The following is a 19,246-nucleotide window of genomic DNA, read 5'->3' as shown; positions in this document are numbered from 1 at the left end:
TGAGGATACGAGGTTCCAGACTAGTGTTCCAGAGTATTGTTGTGTTGACTGTCTTAGATGGGTGACCAGTTTGGAATGGTGAACTACAACGGTTTTGTGTTAACGAGCTGTTTGGAGCATTTATGAGTAAATACGAGTGCTCTGGCTGCCTGTGTGTGGGGGGGGGTGAGGGAGTGGTTATGGGTTGTTAAACTTTAGGCCTTCTGCTTTCAGGGATGTGGCACCTGGGGGAGACCAGTGAGCGGGACCCTGGGATGTGCAGTCCGGGACAGTAGGATCGCGGGGTAACGAACACGCTGTCCCATGAGCAGTTGGGGCGCAGCGCGCTCTGCCGGGACCGGCCAGCCCTGCCCGGGGCGGGACTGGGCCAGGCTGTGCCGGCCGTTGCCCTGCTCTCCGGCCCACAGGGTCGGGGAGACGCCGGAGGGCGGGGTGCAGGGCGCAGATGGTGGCTCAGATGGGGTGGCTTCTAGAGTCCGGTGGTCGTAGAGCGAGGTCTCTCTCGGACCCCTTCAGTGCTCCCTGCTGAGTGCTCCCTGCAGTTTTGTCGCTGGTTCTCTGATGCCGTTGCTCCTCTTCGTTCCCAGAGGATTTGGGGCGCTGCTTCCCACCGTGGAAAGGGCCCGTCAGCGGGGGGAGCGGTGCCTTCTCCCTGAGCTCTAGTTAGCCTGTCCCGTGCGGAAGGTTCTCCCGTGATGCTCATGGGAGGCGGTAACCATGGGAACAGAGAACAAGGCTGTGAGTAGATTTGCAAAGACCCTTTAAATGAATTGTCAGATACCTGAGCGTTTGTAAGCAGCTTTGCTTTCTGTCAAACTGGCTGGCTGTGAAGGGGTCAGAGTTAATGCATCTTCCAGAATATCAGTCCCCGTAGCACTGAACTCTTTGGAAGCTCTTTTTAGCAAATTATTATTTTCTAAAGCAGATTAGCAGAACCAGCTTCTATGTGTGGTGTGTCTTTAGGGTAAGATATCACAGCCTCTTACGATTCCTACTCAGGCCGCAGAAGTGACTTTCGAGGCCTAGGAAGTACGACGAGGAGCGTGTAGGTCAGCTGGCGGGCGGGCGCCGCCTCCGTGCTCCCCGGGCACTGATGCCGTTGTGGAGGGTGACCGGCTGGGTGGCCCTCGTGCTCCGGGGGCAGCGGCCCCGACTCAGGTCAGCAGGAGGCCGTGTCGGTGGAGGTGCGGTTCCCCGGAGTGCTGACGACAGGCACTCGGGGTGTCAGTACTTCCCCCGCCTTCTTCTTGCCAGCTTTCCTTTGTGGCTCATGGCCTCTGAATCGTTTTGGGCCGGTGGCTCACCAGTCCGGGAGCCCACGGAGGGCACAGGCGGCCCTGGGACGTCGTGGTCCAGCCTCGGGGCCAGCCCGACCTGCGGGAGCTCGGCTGTGTGCTCCCGAGGAAGCGGGGAGGCCGCCGGGGAGGCCGGCCTGGGCCCGGAGGAGCGGCTCCGCACGGCTGCCGGGGGGCAGGCTGCGGCCACGGTGTGGACGGGTGGCCGAGTGGCCATGAGGCACGGCAGTCCCGTGTGGGTTGAAGCACTTGAGGAAGAGAGTTGAGGAAAGAGGAAAAAAGCAAATAGCGGGTTTCAAAACGGAAACTCTTTGGTTGATTCGGGTTTCCATTTTTACGAACTCTTCTAATAGGAAACTTTATTAGTTTGGTGGTGAATTAGTGTCTTTTTAAAGATTTATACTTTGTGGTAAAATGTCATTTTATTCTCATGCTCAGATACCAAGGTATACAGGACAAGGTAAGAAGAAGACAAGCAGGCGGAAGTCTGGTGCCAAGGTAACCTGCGTGAGGGCAGAGGGGAGACGTAGCCTGCGCCAGAGCAGCCTGCCCGCTCGTGGGCTGCCCGCCGGGCGCTGGGCCCCGGGTCCCTGGTCCCCGCCGGGCGCTGGGTCCTGGGTCCTGGGTCCTGGGTCCCCGCCGGGCGCTGGGTCCTGGGTCCTGGGTCCTGGGTCCCTGCCGGGCGCTGGGTCCTGGGTCCTGGGTCCTGGGTCCTGGGTCCTGGGTCCCCGCCGGGCGCTGGGTCCTGGGTCCTGGGTCCTGGGTCCCGGGTCCTGGGTCCCTGCCAGGCCCGGGCTTGCACTTCTGTGTCTGCCATCACTTATGATAAGGTCGTGGGGCCCTGAAACAAAAAGTAATCTGACTTTCAGTTTTTATCCAGGTGAAATCATACTGCTGCGTTTTTTAAATGTGCTGTTGATTTTACTTCGAGAATTGCTTGCTTTGTTGTCCAAAAAAAAGACAAAAGTTGAAAATGTTTATTTTCCTTTTGATTGGATGGTCCTATACTGTTCTTAACGTTAGGATTTTCACCTACGGTAAATAGAACAGCAGACTACTTTTTGGATAAGTTCGATTCGATAAGTTCAAGGTGTTCAGCATTCAGCAGCTCATGAGCCCATCGCACGTCGATGATGAGCCTTTCTTCCAGGCCCCGGCTCGTGGGGGTGCACAGGGCGCGTGGGGGTGCACAGGGTGGGAGCGCGAAGTCTGCGGGGATCTGTGCCTGCCTGTGTTTTCTTCCTCCCCCAAAGACAACAAAAATTGGCCAAGCCAGTAGATTAGCTGCTTTCAGAATGTAAGTATCAGAGTTCTCAGAAGCTCACGACTCCCCAGGTGTTCTCACACTTGTTTAGAATGAGGTACTTGAGATGGTTAATTCTCAGTTCTGTGAGGTTCTTCCGTTCTCGTCTAATCCTTCACAATTAAAGCCTTTTTAAAACCTGTACTTGCTATTAGTTGGCTTCCGTTCTCACGGTTTCAGAGGTCAGTTCCCAGTATTGCGTTTGTTCCCCTTCCCCATGTATTACTACGTGAGAAGATGTGTCAGAGTGGTGTTTGGCAAGTGCGTTTGAACACGTACGCAGCGCACGTCACCGTGTTAAGTGCTGCGGGCCGGACACACTCGCTGTGGTCCCCACCCAAACAGGTGGCAGTTCGCACTGGAGAGGTGACACCCACCTTAAGAAAGATGGCTAAGAATATAAAACAGCATGTTTTTTTTAAAGATACATTACTTTTTAAGAAAGTTAAAAGCACATTTCATAGTATTAAATTTTCATCTAATCTGATTGGCTCAGACACTTTGATGAGGTCTATACATAGACCCAGAGCACGTTAAAAGATGAATTTTCACTTCGCAGTGAGAGGCAGCCATGGGGGCCTGGACGCTACCCGTCAGTCTACAGCGCAGGCCCCGTGCTCCCCGACCTTGGGGGGGACTGAGGAATCGGAGCAGGCCCATGCCCCGGATCAGAGGTGCTCAGTTGGGCCCCTTTTATTTCATTTTTGTATCCTGAACGAAGATACGCAGTGACTTCGAAACCCTTTCCCCCCTGTCCTTGATCTTGTTCCTGAATTGCCTTCTAAGCCTGTCTTGCACCTGCATCCCCGCTTCCAGCCCCACAGGTGGGCCCTTAGCGCTCGGTCCTCTGCCTACGCTTTGCCTTGCGCGTGCTGTACGTTTCCAGCGTCCTTAGTATCCTAACATTTTTAACATCTTAGTAATCAGATACCGAGCTGCCTGCGGTCGTCGGCATTGTGCCCTTTATGGGTTAGCGAGGTGGCCTTTCCCAGGGTGCAAGGCTGTCGTGCAGCCCCACCCACATGAGCCAGCACGGGGACCATGATCGGAGCGGCAGGAGAGCCCGGCGCTGAGCAGGGGGCGTGGACGGGTCGTGTGCCTCTGCCCGCAGGAAGCGGGAGGGCTCTGGGCTGCTCTGTGAGACAGTCGAGGGTGGCCGGGGAATTGGGGTCCTGGGAGGAGGGGTCTTCGGTGGGAGGGCGTTTCGGTAAACGTCCCAGGTGTATGGTGACCCCCGCCCCCAGAGCGCCGTCTGTTCTTCTGTTTCCTTGTAAGCCCTTCTGTCCCCGTGAACTGGTACCCGTTGTGGTACCAGACAGCCTGGTAGGTTCTGCTAGCTTCAATTTGTTAACATGTGAGATGATTTTGTCTGTAGTGTTTAGTTGAAGAGGCTTTCTCTCATCACGTTAAATGTAATAGGAAAGATCATCCCTTTGAGATCAGTTTTCAGGTTTTAAATCTAGTGTGTGTTGAGTTGTGTTTTTTGCTTTTCAAGTTCTTAAAAAAGGATACTTCTTGTTATTTCTTGTTTTCAAAATTCTGGGATCAGCCCTGTGTGACATCGATTGAGGGCAGGGATGAGGGCAGGGGTGAAGACGGCGAGGTGGGTAGGTTTGGGGGTGGGGAGGGCGTGTTCTGCATCTTCGCACTTTCCTTGGGGGTTTCTAGGTAACCACAGACTGTCACCCCCTTACACACTCACACACACACACACTCCGCCCCCTCCTGAGTGGATGTCAGGCTCTGCGCTGACAGCTAGCTCAGAGCCTGGAACCTGCTTTCGATTCTGTGTCTCCCTCTCTCTCCGACCCTCCCCTGCTCATGCCGTCTCTCCTTCTCTCTCAAAAATAAACAAACATTGGTGAGCCTGGGAGGCTCAGTCGGTTAAGCATCCAACTTCAGCTCAGGTCATGATCTCACAGTTCATGGGTTTGAGCCCCATGTTGGGTTCTGTGCTGACAGCTCAGAGCCTGGAGCTGCTTCAGATTCTGTCTCCCTCTCTCTCTGACTCTCTCTCTCTCTCTCAGAAATAAAAAAAAAACATTTAAAAATTTTTAAAATTAAACATTAAAAAAAATTAACAGGAAAGTGGCCACTTCAGATTCCAGAGCGGACGGCCAGCCAGGCGCTCGTCTGCCGGCCCCCGAGCTGCTGGCTGGACCTGTGACGGCGGAGCCTGGTGCAGAGGCTCATTTTCAAGTCTGTTTTCAGAGCCAGAGAGTCGGTGCATCTGCAGGAATTACAGATTGTCTGTGGATCATATGGACAGAGTTTTTTAGAAAAAGTTTTTAGAGGAGTTTAAATGTTTGTTTTGTGGCTTTAGAATCACACAGTGTTATTTTCTAGGTGAATGAGTTCTAAATATGTTTTACGGCTGTAGTAAAGTTCTTTAAATCTTGGGTCAAAGAATGGCCTCTGGCAAGGTGGGAAGCAGAGCAGGGGAGCCTGAGGCCTGGGTGAGGAAGGGAATTCATATTCACAGGTTTTTTAAAAATAGTTTTGCAAAACTGTGTTATTTCCTTAGCTGTGATGTTTCTGTGTCATGAGCGGAGCAGATTAAGTGCAGATTAAATGAGAAGATACTTTTTTTTTTTGGCTTCTGGAAAATTAGTTATTTTCGCTGTGAAACTTTCTTCTCTGTGATGCTAATTTTCTATTCATCTAGAAATGACTGAAATCTAAATGTGTAAATATGCTTGTAGAAAATTAGATATATCCTAAAACTCTCTTGCAACTTTACTGTAACTTACTGTGAAAATTATCAGCCTTGAGGTTGGTCCAGGGCACTTTATGGCTGCTTCCGTGCTGGTCAGCAGCTTCTGTGAAAGGACAGACCTTTATGAGAGGTGTCAGTTCTTTTTTTTTTTAATTTTTTTTAATGTTTTATTTATTTCTGAGAGAAAGAGAGACAGTGTGAGCAGGGAAGGGTCAGAGAGAGAGAGGGAGACACAGAATCTGAAACAGGCTCCAGGCTCTGAGCTGTCAGCGCAGAGCCCGATGCGGGGCTCGAACCCACAAACTGTGAGATCATGACCTGAGCTGAAGTTGGACCCATAACTGACTGAGCCACCCAGGTGCCCCGAGAGGTGTCAGTTCTTATAAACAGCCCCTGCAGGCTGCTGTGACGAGGTGCCGCACACACGGTGGCCTGAACAGCAAGCATTTCTGTCGCCTGGTTCTGGGAGGCGGCAGCTGTGAAACAAGGGTGCCCACAGGAGCGGTTCCTCCGCGGGCTGTGAGGACACCGTGTTCCTGGTCCCGGGCGCGTCCCTGCGGGGTGCCCACACAGTCCTCCCCGGTGACCCCTGTGGGGATGCTAGGCCTGCCTTGTGCAGCCTGAGCCGTCGTGACCAGTCCCACCTGTCATCACCTAGTGCGTAATTGGGGGCATGGCCCAGGGTAACGGGGCCCCTTCCGGGGAGACACGGTTAACCCGTCACAACTGCGAAGCCTCTGAGCCTGTGTGGGGAGTAAGTTCCGAGGCATCGGCGAGGGGTTTTCTTGTTGTTACGCTTCTTTGCTACAAATGATGCTCAGTTCTAGCTGCTCTGATTCCTCCAGTGTGTCCAGTCTGCCCACATCTACGTGACGGGGACCCTAGTGACTGGGTTCACATGTGGAGGACGAAGACTCGTCTTAACCCCGATAGGGGTTGTTTAAACAGATTCTGGGGAACGCCTCATGACTGGATTTCTCCTTGCTCAAAAGACTTGCGTTTCCTGCATGAAAGTTGTTTCTAAAGTTCTGTATACTTTTGTGCTGATCTGTAGATGTCTTGATAAATCCTTCTCTCAGTGTGGGTTGTTTCCTAACAGTAAAGGTGATTGGGAATTAAGTTTAGTGATTAGTAACCCAGTTGAGTAATAATCCTTTGGGAACAGTCACAGTTTGAATGACACGTTCCTGTGTGGCTTAGAAATGGATTTGGAGAACAGTTCCAAAGCGGATGCAGTGTTTTTAAATATTACCCTGTAGATAGCTAGAACTATGGGTTTAAAACAACTGATTATTACTTTTAGAAATCCGTATTGTGGCGAACATCAGAGCCGCCTGTCCTCAAACTTGTCTTCCTACAACTAGTCTTTGTGCCTTGTGTGCCCACACCGGCGACACCGCCGAGACCTGTTACAGGCCGCCGTGGCCGGAGAGGAGCTGCTGAGTGTTGTGGGTCAGCATGTGGACTGAAGTTCTGTCACGTAGGTTATGACGTGAATTCACAGGGAAGAGAGACCTTATTGGAATGATTATTGTTTGGTTAAGTTGCTTTACATTTACGTCCCGTTTTATTTCATACTGCTTTGTCCTTTTGAATTTTCCAGGAGTGTTTTGAAAGAGTGTGTGTGTGTCTCTCTCAGTGTAAATGGGTTTAAATATCACAAGAGTCTGGGTATTTATTTCCAAATGTGTATGTCTTTGAAAACACATAAATCCATTTTTAAGTACTTGTAGATCATAAATGACAATCGGGCATGAATCTGAGGAACACGTAGGTGGCTGATGCCTCTCCATACTGGATCACACGGAGAACTTCGAGAAAGTGGTTGGGAGATTGTGAAACGTTTCTGCTGTTTGAAAGTGCCCTGTGTCGTCTGAAGGAGGATAAGTTGGCGTTTACTTTTCCAGGCATCTCGTTTACAAGAATTAATTTAACTACATTAGTAACTTCTGGAACGTGCGGCTTTGGACAAGGCCCTAAACCGTGTAGCACGTGTCCTGCCTGGTGTCCGCTAATCACGGCCTCTGACTCGTATAGAGGCGGAAACCTGTGTTTTAAACACACACACGCTCCACCCTGTCTGTGCATGTGCCGAAGGTGCGTCCTGTGGGAGCGCTGTCCTCACGGCTTCCCCGCTCCCCTCTCTCCGCTCTACACACCGCCTCTCAACTCCCAGCAGCCGTCAGGTCTGGAAAACGCCACTCTGTTTTGAGAGAGAGAGAGAGAGAGAGACAGAGCACAAGCAGGGGAGGGGCAGAGAGAGGGAGACACGGAATCCAAAGCAGGTTCCAGGCTCTGAGCTGTCAGCACAGAGCCCGACATGGGGCTTGAACCCACAAACCGTGAGATCATGACCTGAGCCAAAGTCGGATGCTTAACCAACTGAGCCACCCAGGCGCCCCCATAGTTCTTTAGGCTTATGTGGTTGGCAGTAGAGCACGGACGCCTTCCCCATCCACGCATGGGAGAGCCTCTTACACACGTCCAGGCCTCACCCGCATCACTGCCCTCTGCGGTGCCAAAGCCGAGTCTGGGGAAGTTGTCCGTGTGAACTGCAACAAGGCTGCAAATCCTATGATTCAACCTAATAGCATGACATGTGTTAAGAGCTAATCGCTGAAATCAGACTTTAGTGTTGGCTTGACCCTTGAACTTTCTGGGGACCTTGGCAAGTGACCAAAACATCTGTATGCCTCCTTTTCTGTATCAGCAGGGGAGACAGACCCTGCCCCCTGCACTCTGCCCCCCCCCCCCCCACTTTTGAGGATGAAGAGGAGATCACCGGGGGAAAGATTTGAAGGCTTTTCAGAAATGTTAGCTACTTGTGTTGCCGCTAGTATGGTTTGTGTCTGTTGTTGACGTAGACATGTCTAAGCGCAGAAGGAAATCTGACCGAGGATGGAGTAAAATGAGGTTGTGCAGATGAAGGCCAACCGAAAACAGGAAACTGTAGCGTGCTGCTTTGTGCCAGTGTCACCCGATGGGCAGGACGGGAGTAAAAGTACTTGAGGGCTTTGTACGGTTTGAGGTGTGCAGACGCATGTGTGGTCCACACATCCACGGATGTGTGAAGAAGTGTGGATTGGGTTGTTACCGGGGGGTCTGGATTCAGACCAGTGCTTTCAGCAGCAAGTCTGCCTCACAGGTGGGGGCGGAGGAGAGGGTGTCCCTCACCTCACCTCAGAGACGGGGTGGTGGAGAGGGTGTCCCTCACCTCACCTCAGAGACGGGGTGGTGGAGAGGGTGTCCCTCACCTCGCCTCAGGGATGGGGGCGGTAGAGAGGGCGTCCCTCACCTCAGAGACGGGGGCGGTGGAGAGGGTGTCCCTCACCTCACCTCAGAGACGGGGTGGTGGAGAGGGTGTCACTCACCTCGCCTCAGAGACGGGGGTGGTGGAGAGGGCGTCCCTCACCTCACCTCAGAGACGGGGTGGTGGAGAGGGTGTCACTCACCTCGCCTCAGAGACGGGGGTGGTGGAGAGGGCGTCCCTCACCTCAGAGACGGGGGTGGTGGGGAGGGCGTTCCTCACCTTGATGCCGGTTGCATTGGCACCGGCATGGTGGAAAAGTGCTGTTTTCCCTGATGAGTGCTTTTATACTCGGATCATTTATGTGACCTGACCTCCCTTCTTTACCCGCCGTCCCTTCTCCTTTTTGCAAAATGGCAACTTACTGATGTAAGAGAACTTTGCAAGCAGTGGTGTACATGCAAGAGGAGGTGCAGAAGTTGTTTATAAACGGGATAGCAGAGATACTTCCATTTAGGCGGGAGAGGAAGGGTATGAACACATTACTTTTGACGTTCTCTCCTTTGGAAGTTAGCCATGCCGTGAGCGGGGATGAGCCCTTCATGCATCTGTAAGATCCCCTCCTCGCACACACACACACACACACACACACACAGATATTTGTGCATGGTGGTCACATCAGATGTGATGTTTTATTATGTAAAATAGTTTATTAATGTTTTATTTCACCAAGGAGACCTCTTCTCTTTCCCATTCTGTTTTCTAGAAGGCCAACAATGAGGCCAGTCAGAGTGACACGAGTGTCTCTTCCTCAGAACCAAAGAGCAAAAGCAGCCTCCACTTGCTGACCCACGAAACAAAAATTGGCTCTTTCCTAAGTAACAAAAGTCTAGATGTCAAAGACAAAGCTGGTCTTTGTCCAGATGAAGAGGATATGGAAGGGGACTCTTTCTTTGATGATCCCATTCCTAAACCAGAAAAAACTTATGGTTGGTGAGTAAACCGTGTTTTTGCATTATCCAGCTAGAGGCTTAAAAATATAATTTCCAAGTATTTCATATTTTAAAAAAGAGCTACTAATGCGTCTGTAATTATTGAGCACGTAGATCTGATTTTGTGTCATTAAGGCCTTCGGTGTTGTTAAACAGTCCTGAACGGTGAAAACCTGGATGTTGCCCATTTTCGCCGGTGGCCGCGTACCGAGTGCCCGTCATGGGCCAGGCACCGTTTCTGGGAGGGGGTGGGGCAGCCTGGGCACAGACAGGGTGCCTGTCTCCAGAAGCTTGTGCTCTCGTGCATTTGGGGGGCCCCGTGCCGATCATAGCAGGAGTGTGGCTTCGACCTTAGGGAGCGGAGAGTGACGGGGCCACCTGGCCGCTCGGTGTCCCCCTGGGAAGCGATCAGGATTAGCTGGGTGAGAGGTGACGACAGAAGTGGTGAGAAGTGGGTGGTTTGGGGGCCGCACTTAGAGGCTGGACCCAAACGGGTTGGCTGGTCAGCATTGGACAAGTGACCTTGCGGGGGGGTCCGGGGTTGTCCACGAACAGCTGCGAGGTTGGAAACCCCACTGACAGGTGAGGAGTGGAGGCAGGGCCAGGCCGCACGGGCGGGCGGTGACTGTCCACAGCTCACCCCGGCACATCAGGGTGGGAGGGGGCTGCTGCGGAGGTCGGGCCGCAGGCAGCCGGGAGGGGGTCTGACGGGCACTAGGGGAGAGGCCTGGGCTAGAGGCGCAGTGAGGTTGGGGGGGGGGTCTCCGCTTTACTCCTGCCGCCAGCGGAGGTCACCTGGGAAGTAGCACTGTGGCCCCTGGAAGTCAGTGAGGGGAGGAGGAGGAAGAGGGAAGGGACCCAGGGGAGGCAGAGAGGTGTCCTTGAAGGAGGAGGGAGTGAATCCTGAAAGTCAGCCATTGCTCTTAGCAGCGCAGAGGCAGGGGTGACGGGGATCCTGGGGGCGGGCTGCAGGGTGAGGGGTGGATCAGAGCAGGTTCGGGAAAGGATGGGGGTGGGTTAGTAGGTGGGGAGTGCTCTCCAGGTGAGTTGTGTTATACAGGGGTGTGAGGGGCGGGGAGAAAACCAGAGTGCGCCATGCGCACGTCTGCTGAGAGCAGTGTTAGCAGGGAGGGGACTGGTGTGCAGGGGAGAGGCTGGTCTTCCTGGAGGAGCAAGCGAGTGCGCTTGGCAGGGGTGACAGTAGCAGCCTGTGAAGGTTCCTGCCTCGGTGGGTGGGCGCAGGCAGGGCTGGGGAGGGGGGACTGCTGAGGAGGTGGCCTCTGTGCCGCCCCTCGCCCGCTTCTGACAAAAATCACAGACCCCGAAAGGGATGGAGAGCAGTTGGATTTGTAAGACCTCCGACAGCCCGAGCGAGGTGAGTAGACCCCTCCCCGCTCCCTGGCCATGTGGACGTGCGGGTCTACGAGCGGCGTGTTCTTGACCCCCCGGCGGCGGCCGTGATGTGACCGCGCACTTGTTCGTTGCCAGGAGAAACGAGCCCAGCAAGCCCGCTGGCAGCCTTGCCTCGCTCTCCGACGCGCCCCCCCTGAGCTGCGGACGCAGCTCCCTGACAGCCGCCCCCTCCAGGAAGGACTCCGAAAGTGAGTGATGCCGACCTCGAGTACGGGTGCCGGGGGTTCTCCGCTTAGGTCTATGTGATCATCGTGTACTTTCCAGAAAACTGCAGCCTGTAACTTCACCCGAGACGTTTCCTTTACTGTGGTCACATTCGCCTCGTGGGTTGGGTTCTGCCTTTCCCACGCCGTCAGAGCACTGTCAGGAAACGGACTTGGTAGCTGCCTTCTCTAGTAACCGTGTCATTTTTTAAGTCCTTTCCCCCTTGTTGGGCATTTAGATGGACTCAGGTAGGATTTAGATTCAATTAATTTTTAGGAATTTGCTTTATAGATCCTGTGATACCGAAGTAATCATCATAGGAAAGCTACACTATTCTCTCTCCAGGGATTTGGAGCTGGGGTAGCTTTTGTCTGCATTGGATGTTGGCATCGTTGTGTGCGTGTGATGTTCTAAATTTATATATTTTTTCACCATGATGCATTGACTCTAACGCCCCGTTTCAGCCCCCGCCTCGGGGACCATCATTGTGTGCTCTGCAGTTCAGAGTCTGACCCTTCTCTCCTTTTGCTCGTTCCTCTTGATTCTTCAACTCCACACCCGTCTGACTTTCCTCACTTAGCCTCACACTCTGGCTCCACCCATATCATTGCAAATGGCAAGATTTCATTATTTGGAATCTGAATCTGATCTCCTTCTTTTTTTTTTAATGTTTTTCTTTATTTCTGAGAGAGAGAGAGACAGCGTGAGCAGGGGAGGGTCAGAGAGAGAGGGAGACACAGAATCTGAGGCAGGTTCCAGGCTCTGAGCTGTCAGCACAGAGCCCGATGTGGGGCTCAAACTCCCGAACTGTGAGATCGTGACCTGAGCCGAAGTCGGACACTTAACCGACATAGCCACCCAGGCGCCCCTCTGACCTCTTTTTCCACGTACCAGAGAGGCGATTGCTAGACGTGGAAACCACGTCCCTGCCCAGTCCACCCTCCTGCCCCTTCCCGCACGCAGATGGTGACGAGACAGGATTTAAAAGCGTAGCCTTTAAGTGTAGACATGTGCAGGTGAGGGTGGTTTACTGAGATTTAATTGACAGTGTTTTAGACCATAAATGTGCCTTTTTTGGAGAACGTTTTCTCAAAAGCAGGTCTTTATTAGGAAATGGTGTGATTTTGCATAATTTTGCAGTTTTACTAACCTGTTTATATCAGGTGATGCAGCTGTGGGATCTCCCGGGCTTCGTGAAGGGGATGATGTGTGGCCTTTAGCCGTCCCCTGACCAGCCACACGTCTGTGACTGTGGCCCCACCCGCAGTGAGAATTTAGCGGGTCGTGCTCAGGTCACTCTTAATAGTGAGTAGAGAATAATGACTTGGGGAGGACATCGAGCACTTAGGACTGAAAACATAATCAATTTGGTAAATGAAATAGCAGTTGAATTAAAGCAAAATTGAAGAAAATAAAATTGATGAGAATAATTAACTGTAGTGCATGAGTTCATACCCAGTGAGAGTTTTTATAGATGGTGATATTGTTAGGCCAGAAATCCATCGCTTGGACGGTCAGATTTCAGTAAAGAACAGCATCGTGTGGTTAAAAAGGGGATGCGATGCGTGATGTGAGCAGTCATCAATCAGAGTTTGTAATTCTTAGTTTTTGGTTATTACGTTTTAGGCATAAATATCCTATAGTGGAAAAAACAATGATATGGCTTACAGACTGCTGTGTTCTAAGTCAGCCCCATGTGGCTGTTTTTCTCCACAGGTAAAAGAGGAAACCCGGTTTTGAAAGATCTGAAGTTGGTCAGTGATAAAGTTGGATCACTTGGATTAGGTAACTCAGTTTCCCGTTTTTAGTCTTGATGGTCTGAAGACCATTATGTTTTAGAATAAAATCTGAAATGCAGAACTTAGCCTCCAGTGAGTGCCTCCTGACCTGGCGCCCGGCAGTCACCGGGGTGTTCACCGGCGGGAGGTGGGCCTGCCCTCACCAGGCAGGCGGGGGGCCTCGCCTGGGAGGTGACTCCTCTGCCAAGACCAGATGGGTGAGCACGAAGCAGAGACGTTTCAGCGCAGACCGAAAAGGCTGAGTCCCTTCTCTGGGCGCTGGGGGTGGGCGTCCATGGGGCTCACCCCGCTCAGGAGGGACTGGCAGAAATGGTTCGGCCCGCGCTCTGTGTCTGGCCACTCTTCCCTCCCTGCATGACGTGCGCTTCCCCGGGTCTGAGCGCTGGGTGGGCGCCAGGGCCCGGCCATCATGCCCTCCCTGCTGTGGAGAACATCCCAGCGAGTGGAGAGGACTTGAGTTTGGGAGCAGGTGGGCGCAGGTGAGATGGCAGCCGGGGCCCCGGTGGTGAGCCAGGCGGAGGCGAGCGGGTCCCGTCCCGGCCTGTCCGCTGGCGCTGGCGGCACCCACCTCCTTGTAAGGTGCATGTGGACCTGAGAGAACGTCCCCTGCCTCGTGAGGGCCAGCTGCCTCTGTCGGTGTCTCGGCTCCCCTGCAGCAGCAGCCTGGACGCGCCCCTGGCTGCCGCCTGTGACCCTGTGACCCCGTGACCCTGCAGCTGTGATGCCGGGTGGGCCTGCTGCGGCCTCCGTCCGCCCTCCTTCCCTGGGAGGGGCTCAGTCCCGGTTCCCGGCAGGCCCTGCCCTGCAGCCCCACACACAGCCTGCTGCCCGGCCCTCCCTGCCCCTGCCCTGCCCCTGCCCTGCCCTGCCCTGCCCCTGCTCTGCCCCTACACCTGCCCCTACACCCGCCCCTACACCAACACCCGCCCCTACACCTACACCCGCCCCTACACCTACACCTACGCCTACACCTACACCCGCCCCTACACCTACACCCGCCCCTACACCCGCCCCTGCCCCTACACCTGCCCCTACACCCGCCCCTGCACCTACACCCGCCCCTACCCCTACACCCGCCCCTACACCCGCCCCTACACCTACACCCGCCCCTACACCTGCTCCACCCCTACACTTGCCCTGCTCCTGCCCTGCCCCAGCCCTGCCTGCTTCTCCTTCCGTCCCACCTGCACCGCCAGCCGTCCCGCTTCTCTGTGACGACCCTGCTTTCTGTCAAAGCCAGGGCAGCCCCAGCCTGCCTGTGAGGAGGGGGCGCTGAGAGCTCTCCTTGGTGAGGGAAGGGGCCCGGCCGCTCTGCAGGTGCCAGCTGGGGACCAGGGGTCCGCTGCTTCGCCTCGCCTTCCACTGGGGACCATGCCGTCATCGTGCTGCGCTTGCGGGTGTTACCCCGGGGAAGACGGAGGGATGGCCAGCTGAGGTTTGGTTCCTTCCGTCCCATCCAGATATTAGGGTTCCGTGTAAATAAGCATTTCTGTTTAGTTTTGTTTGATGGTATTGCAACCGTATTGCTTTCTGTTTGTTTTTATTTTCATCGTGAATTTATAGAATTATTTGTGTTCTAAGTAATGTATGGGGGGCGCCTGGGTGGTTCAGTCGGTTAAGCATCCAACTTGGGCTCAGGTCATGATCTCACGGTTCGTGGGTTCGAGCCCTGCGTCGGGCTCTGTGCTGACAGCTCAGAGCCTGGAGCCTGCTTCCGATTCTGTGTCTCCCTCTCTCTCTGACTCTCCCCTGCTCATGCTCTCTCTCTCTCTTAGGAATAAATAAAAAACATTTAAAAAGTAATGTATGAATGTTAGTGGATCAGCCTAGGATAATAATGATGGTAGTGACGATGCGCTTGGCACTGTACCAAGAAGTGGTTTTATTTAAATCTTACTCTGTGAGCTTGGGTTTATTATCCTCCTCATCTTTGCAGACGAGAATCAGGTTAAGTAAGTTGCCTGAGGTCACACGGATCGTAAAATCCTGGTACATTAACCAAGAGCCCTAACTAGATGTTATTATATTTTATTATTTTAATGTTTGTTTATTTTTGAGAGAGAGTGTGAGTGGGGGAGGCTCAGAGAGAGAGGGAGACACAGAATCCGCAGCAGGCTCCAGGCTCCCAGCTGTCAGCACAGAGCCCGACGCGGGGCTCGAACTCACTGATTGTGAGGCAACAATAGGGAGCTCATGATAACCTGCTTTTGAGGCCTCCCGTTGTGTTTGATACCATTTTAATATCAGATGACTTTACAGATAATAAACATACAATGTGATTCACCTTTCGGGTACTTGGAGTACAAGACTGGGTATTAACCACATCTTACGAATGACATTTTGTTACGTCTTAAGTAGTTTACTTTATCCTTGTTTTCAGGTTCTATATGGTAAAAACATTTCTAATCCTGGAGACTTCATTTTTAAATATGCAGTATAATTCAGTAATGGAGTTTTCCTGAAGGAAGAGTGTGTGTAATTGTAGATATGGCGTAAAGCGTGCAGATGTAAATGTAACCCATCTTTTCTGAAACTTCCAGGGACTGGAGAAGAAGATGATTATGTTGATGATTTTAACAGGTGAGAAAAATAGTTGGGCCACAAAGAAATTGTAAACAATTTGTGATACAGGAAAACGTGATGGAATTCCACTTGTGCTTGTTTTAGTGTATTGGACTCTCGTTCACATTGATTGCAGATGAATCAAAGATAGTTAATCCAGAATTATACCCTGCACTTTGGAGCATGGTTTGGTTTTGCATTAGAATGTGAACAAATTCGTCACGTTCAGGAAACTTGATAAGAACAGACCCAGTCGCCCAGAGGCGTCAGGTGGCCCTGGTCCACGTGCTCCCACAGCCCGTGGAGGGTGTGGACACATGCCTAAGACACTGCCCTCTGCAGTTAGTGGTCTCATTCAGATGACAGAGCACAGTATTTTGTTCAGATGACTTTTTATGTGCATGACGATAATAGAATCTGTGAGTTGCCTAATGGTTTGGAAATAATTGTGGATATGACAAAAATTTTAGAGTCGGAGAATTTTATGTGATTGACAGGGTTTTCTTCCCCTCCAATTGGGAATTTATATTTTGTTTTTTAACAGTGATTTGTCATACAGTTTTTTTGAGAGGTGGCATGATTCACAGATGAAATTTTAAAAATCTGGGCTTGTGCTTTTACCTGATATTGTGACCATAGTCACCATCATGGACCTTAGTTTTCTCTTCTCTTAAATTGACTTCCCATTTCTATTGCCCTCGATAAGTTATATTAAGGATGAGGTGAGATAATAGGTACGAAGTTATTGGTACTTAATACTTTATTTAAATGTTTATATTTGGTGTTCTTGATTTTTCTTTCTCACAAACTAGTACCAGCCATCGCTCAGAAAAAAGTGAGCTAAGTATTGGTGAAGAGATCGAAGAAGATCTTTCTGTGGAGATCGATGACATCAACACCAGCGATAAAGTATGGTGCTAGCGCCTCCCATAGAATGCTCTTTGTGCCTGTGTCTGCTGCCTTAATTTGCTGTAAAGCTTTAAAAGAATGTACACAGATTAGGAGGAAAATAGTGGAAAATTGTGACATGACAGCTGCTTGGCCCACGTCAAAAAGAATGGCTTCCAGGAGTCTGTAGTTGCTCTTGCCGCCTGCTGCAGGGTCACCGCCTGCTGCGGGGCTCCTGTGCCCTGTGGCGGGGCCTCGGTTGCCGTGAGGGTAGGAGGGCCACGGTGGGGCAGACGTGGAGCCAGAACTGACCACGTCGGGGGTGCAGACGTAGAGGCACGAGAAGTCAGGCGAGGCGCGGGCGCGGGCACGAGAGCGCTGGGAAGGAGCAGGTTCAGCTGCGTCTCAGGCAGGTCGGGGCTGGTGCAGAAGCCCGGAGGGGCCGGGGCAGCAGGCGGGCGGCAGGCTGTGCACGTGGGAGGCGTGGGAGGCCGTCCTGCGGATACCGGGCAGGCACGTGCTCCATGGGAGATGAGAGGCGGCGTCTCCACCGTCCCGGCGGCGCCACGGAGGCGGCTCTGGGTCAGGGGAGCGCCTCTCAGGCCAGAGGTGCCCCAGCGGGAGGTGAACGTTGCCGTCCGCGGGAGGGGCGTTCCCCGAGTGCCCATGACCTCCGGGGGATGGCCGCACGCAGGAGCCCGTTGAAAGGGGCAGACTCGGGGCGGGGGGGCGGGGGACGTGCTGTTCCACGCCAGCTTTGGTCTCCGTGGGAGGGAAGCGGAGGTGCGTGCGCACGGGGGTGTCGGGGAGTCTGAGTGAGGGCAGCGCACGGTGCTCAGCACCTTGTTGCACCTGGTGCCCCTGCAGGAGGCTGAAGCCGCCGGACGGTCCCCAGGGCGGCTGCGGGGCTGTGGGGACCGGGGGCTGTGGGCGTGCACTTGTCGCTGTGGCCTCAGCCTTTGGTAATTGTCCCAGGCTTCAAACTACTAGGAAGAAGGGAGGTAGAGGTAAAGTGCTCTACTCAAAGTAGAGGACTTTGAGTGTGAAGTGGTTTAAAGAGTACAAGGTAATATTTAAATTCTTGGCAGTGCATTTTAAAGAGTATTTATGACTGTATTCTGACACCAGCTCTTTTTTTTTTCCTTTGGAACAACAAAGCTTGATGACCTGACTCAGGACCTGACCGTGTCCCAGCTCAGTGATGTGGCGGATTATCTGGAAGACGTTGCATGACGTGAAAGAAGGAAGTATTCTAATCAACAGAGGACAGAGGACTCTGATCACTTCCATTTTCTTTTCCCCCCAGACAATCACTCTTTGCTAGAATGTCTGCTTCCTATTGGTGCCTTGTGTTTCAAAAAGACTGCAGATGTTTTTAAAAATTGACTTTGCATTATACTAAACAAAATGCTTCCTACTTGAGTCCACATGTGGAAGATAGAATATTCTCAATTTGGTTTGCTACACATTTCTCTGTGGAAGTTGATTATCTATGACTGAGATTCCTTACAGGGAGTGAACCCGTTAAAATATGAGTACTAAGAGCATCCTGCAAGGTGTGAATAAAGCTGTAGGTTCACACAGCTGTGTGTGTGTGTGTGTGTGTGTGTGTGTGTGTGTGTGTGTGGCTTTAGCCATCTAGAATCAGAGTGTGTCTGATGTTAGCTGGTTCTCCAGATGGTGGGCAGAATGACCTGGTAAGTTCGTAGCACTGAAGCCTGTTACTTTAAGTTAAATCTGATGTGTCCGCTTTATCGTATATTCCCTTCCGCCTGGAAGTGTTCTTAGGCCAGGAAGCTTGTGTTAAAACACTTGTGTGTGTGCTGCCTAGTTGTGCTCACTTTGAAGACATCTAGAGGTTGCTCTTTTAACTCCCGGAGTTGTCACCAACAGCGCTGGTTGTCACTGCCCCTGTCTTGACGAGGAGCTTCAGTCACAGGCTGTCTTCTTTATAGTTAGTTATTGTTTGTGAAGATATCTGCAAGCATGCGGAATAGCAGGATGCGTCTGAAGCCGTTAAGCAGGGCTTTTAGTTCAGCCGTGTAGGCTGATGGCATTAATCCAGGTCGGGCTGGGACAGCGGTCACCGCCTAACAACACGTCCAGACTGACAGCCTTTATCCACGTATCGGTGCCCCGCGGGCCTCTGCACACAGGGCCGGGGCTGGGTGGGGGGCGGCGCCCCTGGCCCCGGCCCCACACCTGCCGAGCTGCTGTCCGCTGGTCACCGAGGTCTCCGTACTGAACAGCCGAGAGGGAGGCCTACACGTCCCTGTGAATGTGAGTGACACTGTGATTGTGTTACAGTCTGTACTTTTTTATTTGAATTAAATTATGTTTTTTATTAAAAGTCACCTTTATTAATAAAGAGTCACCTAGACCTACTTGATTGATCTCCGTGAGACTCCGTGGTTCATACGGTGCCCGTTGTTCATTTCTGTCAGCCTCCCTGGTGCAGGAATATCTGCTGAGCCCTCACAGGTAAGGAAAGTGACACGGTGAGAGCGACATACACGTGACAGTCTGATTATAACCCCTCGGTGACATGGAGCCATAAGCCCCAAGGGAAGGAGGCCAGGAAGTGGACCAGGGCCTCCTGGGAGCCGCAGTGCCGGCCGGCCCTCGTCAGCACACCGACGCCGTCCCCGCCGCACACTGGCTCCTCGTCTACACCGCCCGTTCCCGAGAATCCCGGCCAGCATGTGTCCCTCCTGTTCTGAGAGACGATGCAGCCCGAGGGGACACTGGGTGTCCCTCCCAGTCCGCCTCTGTCCTGTACACTGGGGTATTTTACTCCCTTTGTAGCTGACGGGCCGTTGGCTGTGCG

General features: G+C 52.6%; 1 protein-coding gene across 5 annotated transcripts in view; it reads left to right on the top strand.

The window, feature by feature from the left end:
• The window catches only part of CEP43 (centrosomal protein 43), a 29,720-nt gene extending 10,916 nt beyond the window's left edge, over positions 1–18,804 (top strand). For 3 of the 5 annotated variants that reach the window (XM_039257154.1, XM_039257152.1, XM_039257151.1), the window contains 7 exons: positions 1,734–1,793; positions 9,328–9,554; positions 11,042–11,154; positions 12,887–12,955; positions 15,510–15,549; positions 16,344–16,440; positions 17,578–18,804. In XM_039257154.1, coding sequence (XP_039113085.1) covers positions 1,734–1,793; positions 9,328–9,554; positions 11,042–11,154; positions 12,887–12,955; positions 15,510–15,549; positions 16,344–16,440; positions 17,578–17,652 — 681 coding nt within the window. In that variant the 3' untranslated portion in view covers positions 17,653–18,804. The other 2 variants (XM_039257153.1, XM_039257155.1) reach the window with 2 other exon arrangements.
• The last annotated feature ends 442 nt before the right edge of the window (positions 18,805–19,246 follow it).

Source organism: Hyaena hyaena, unplaced genomic scaffold (assembly GCF_003009895.1).
Source record: "Hyaena hyaena isolate Hyena2069 unplaced genomic scaffold, ASM300989v1 scaffold_603, whole genome shotgun sequence".
Classification (NCBI taxonomy): Eukaryota; Metazoa; Chordata; class Mammalia; order Carnivora; family Hyaenidae; genus Hyaena; species Hyaena hyaena.
The sequence above is the reverse complement of the archived record's forward strand: the minus strand, read 5'-3'. Positions and strand labels throughout refer to the sequence as shown.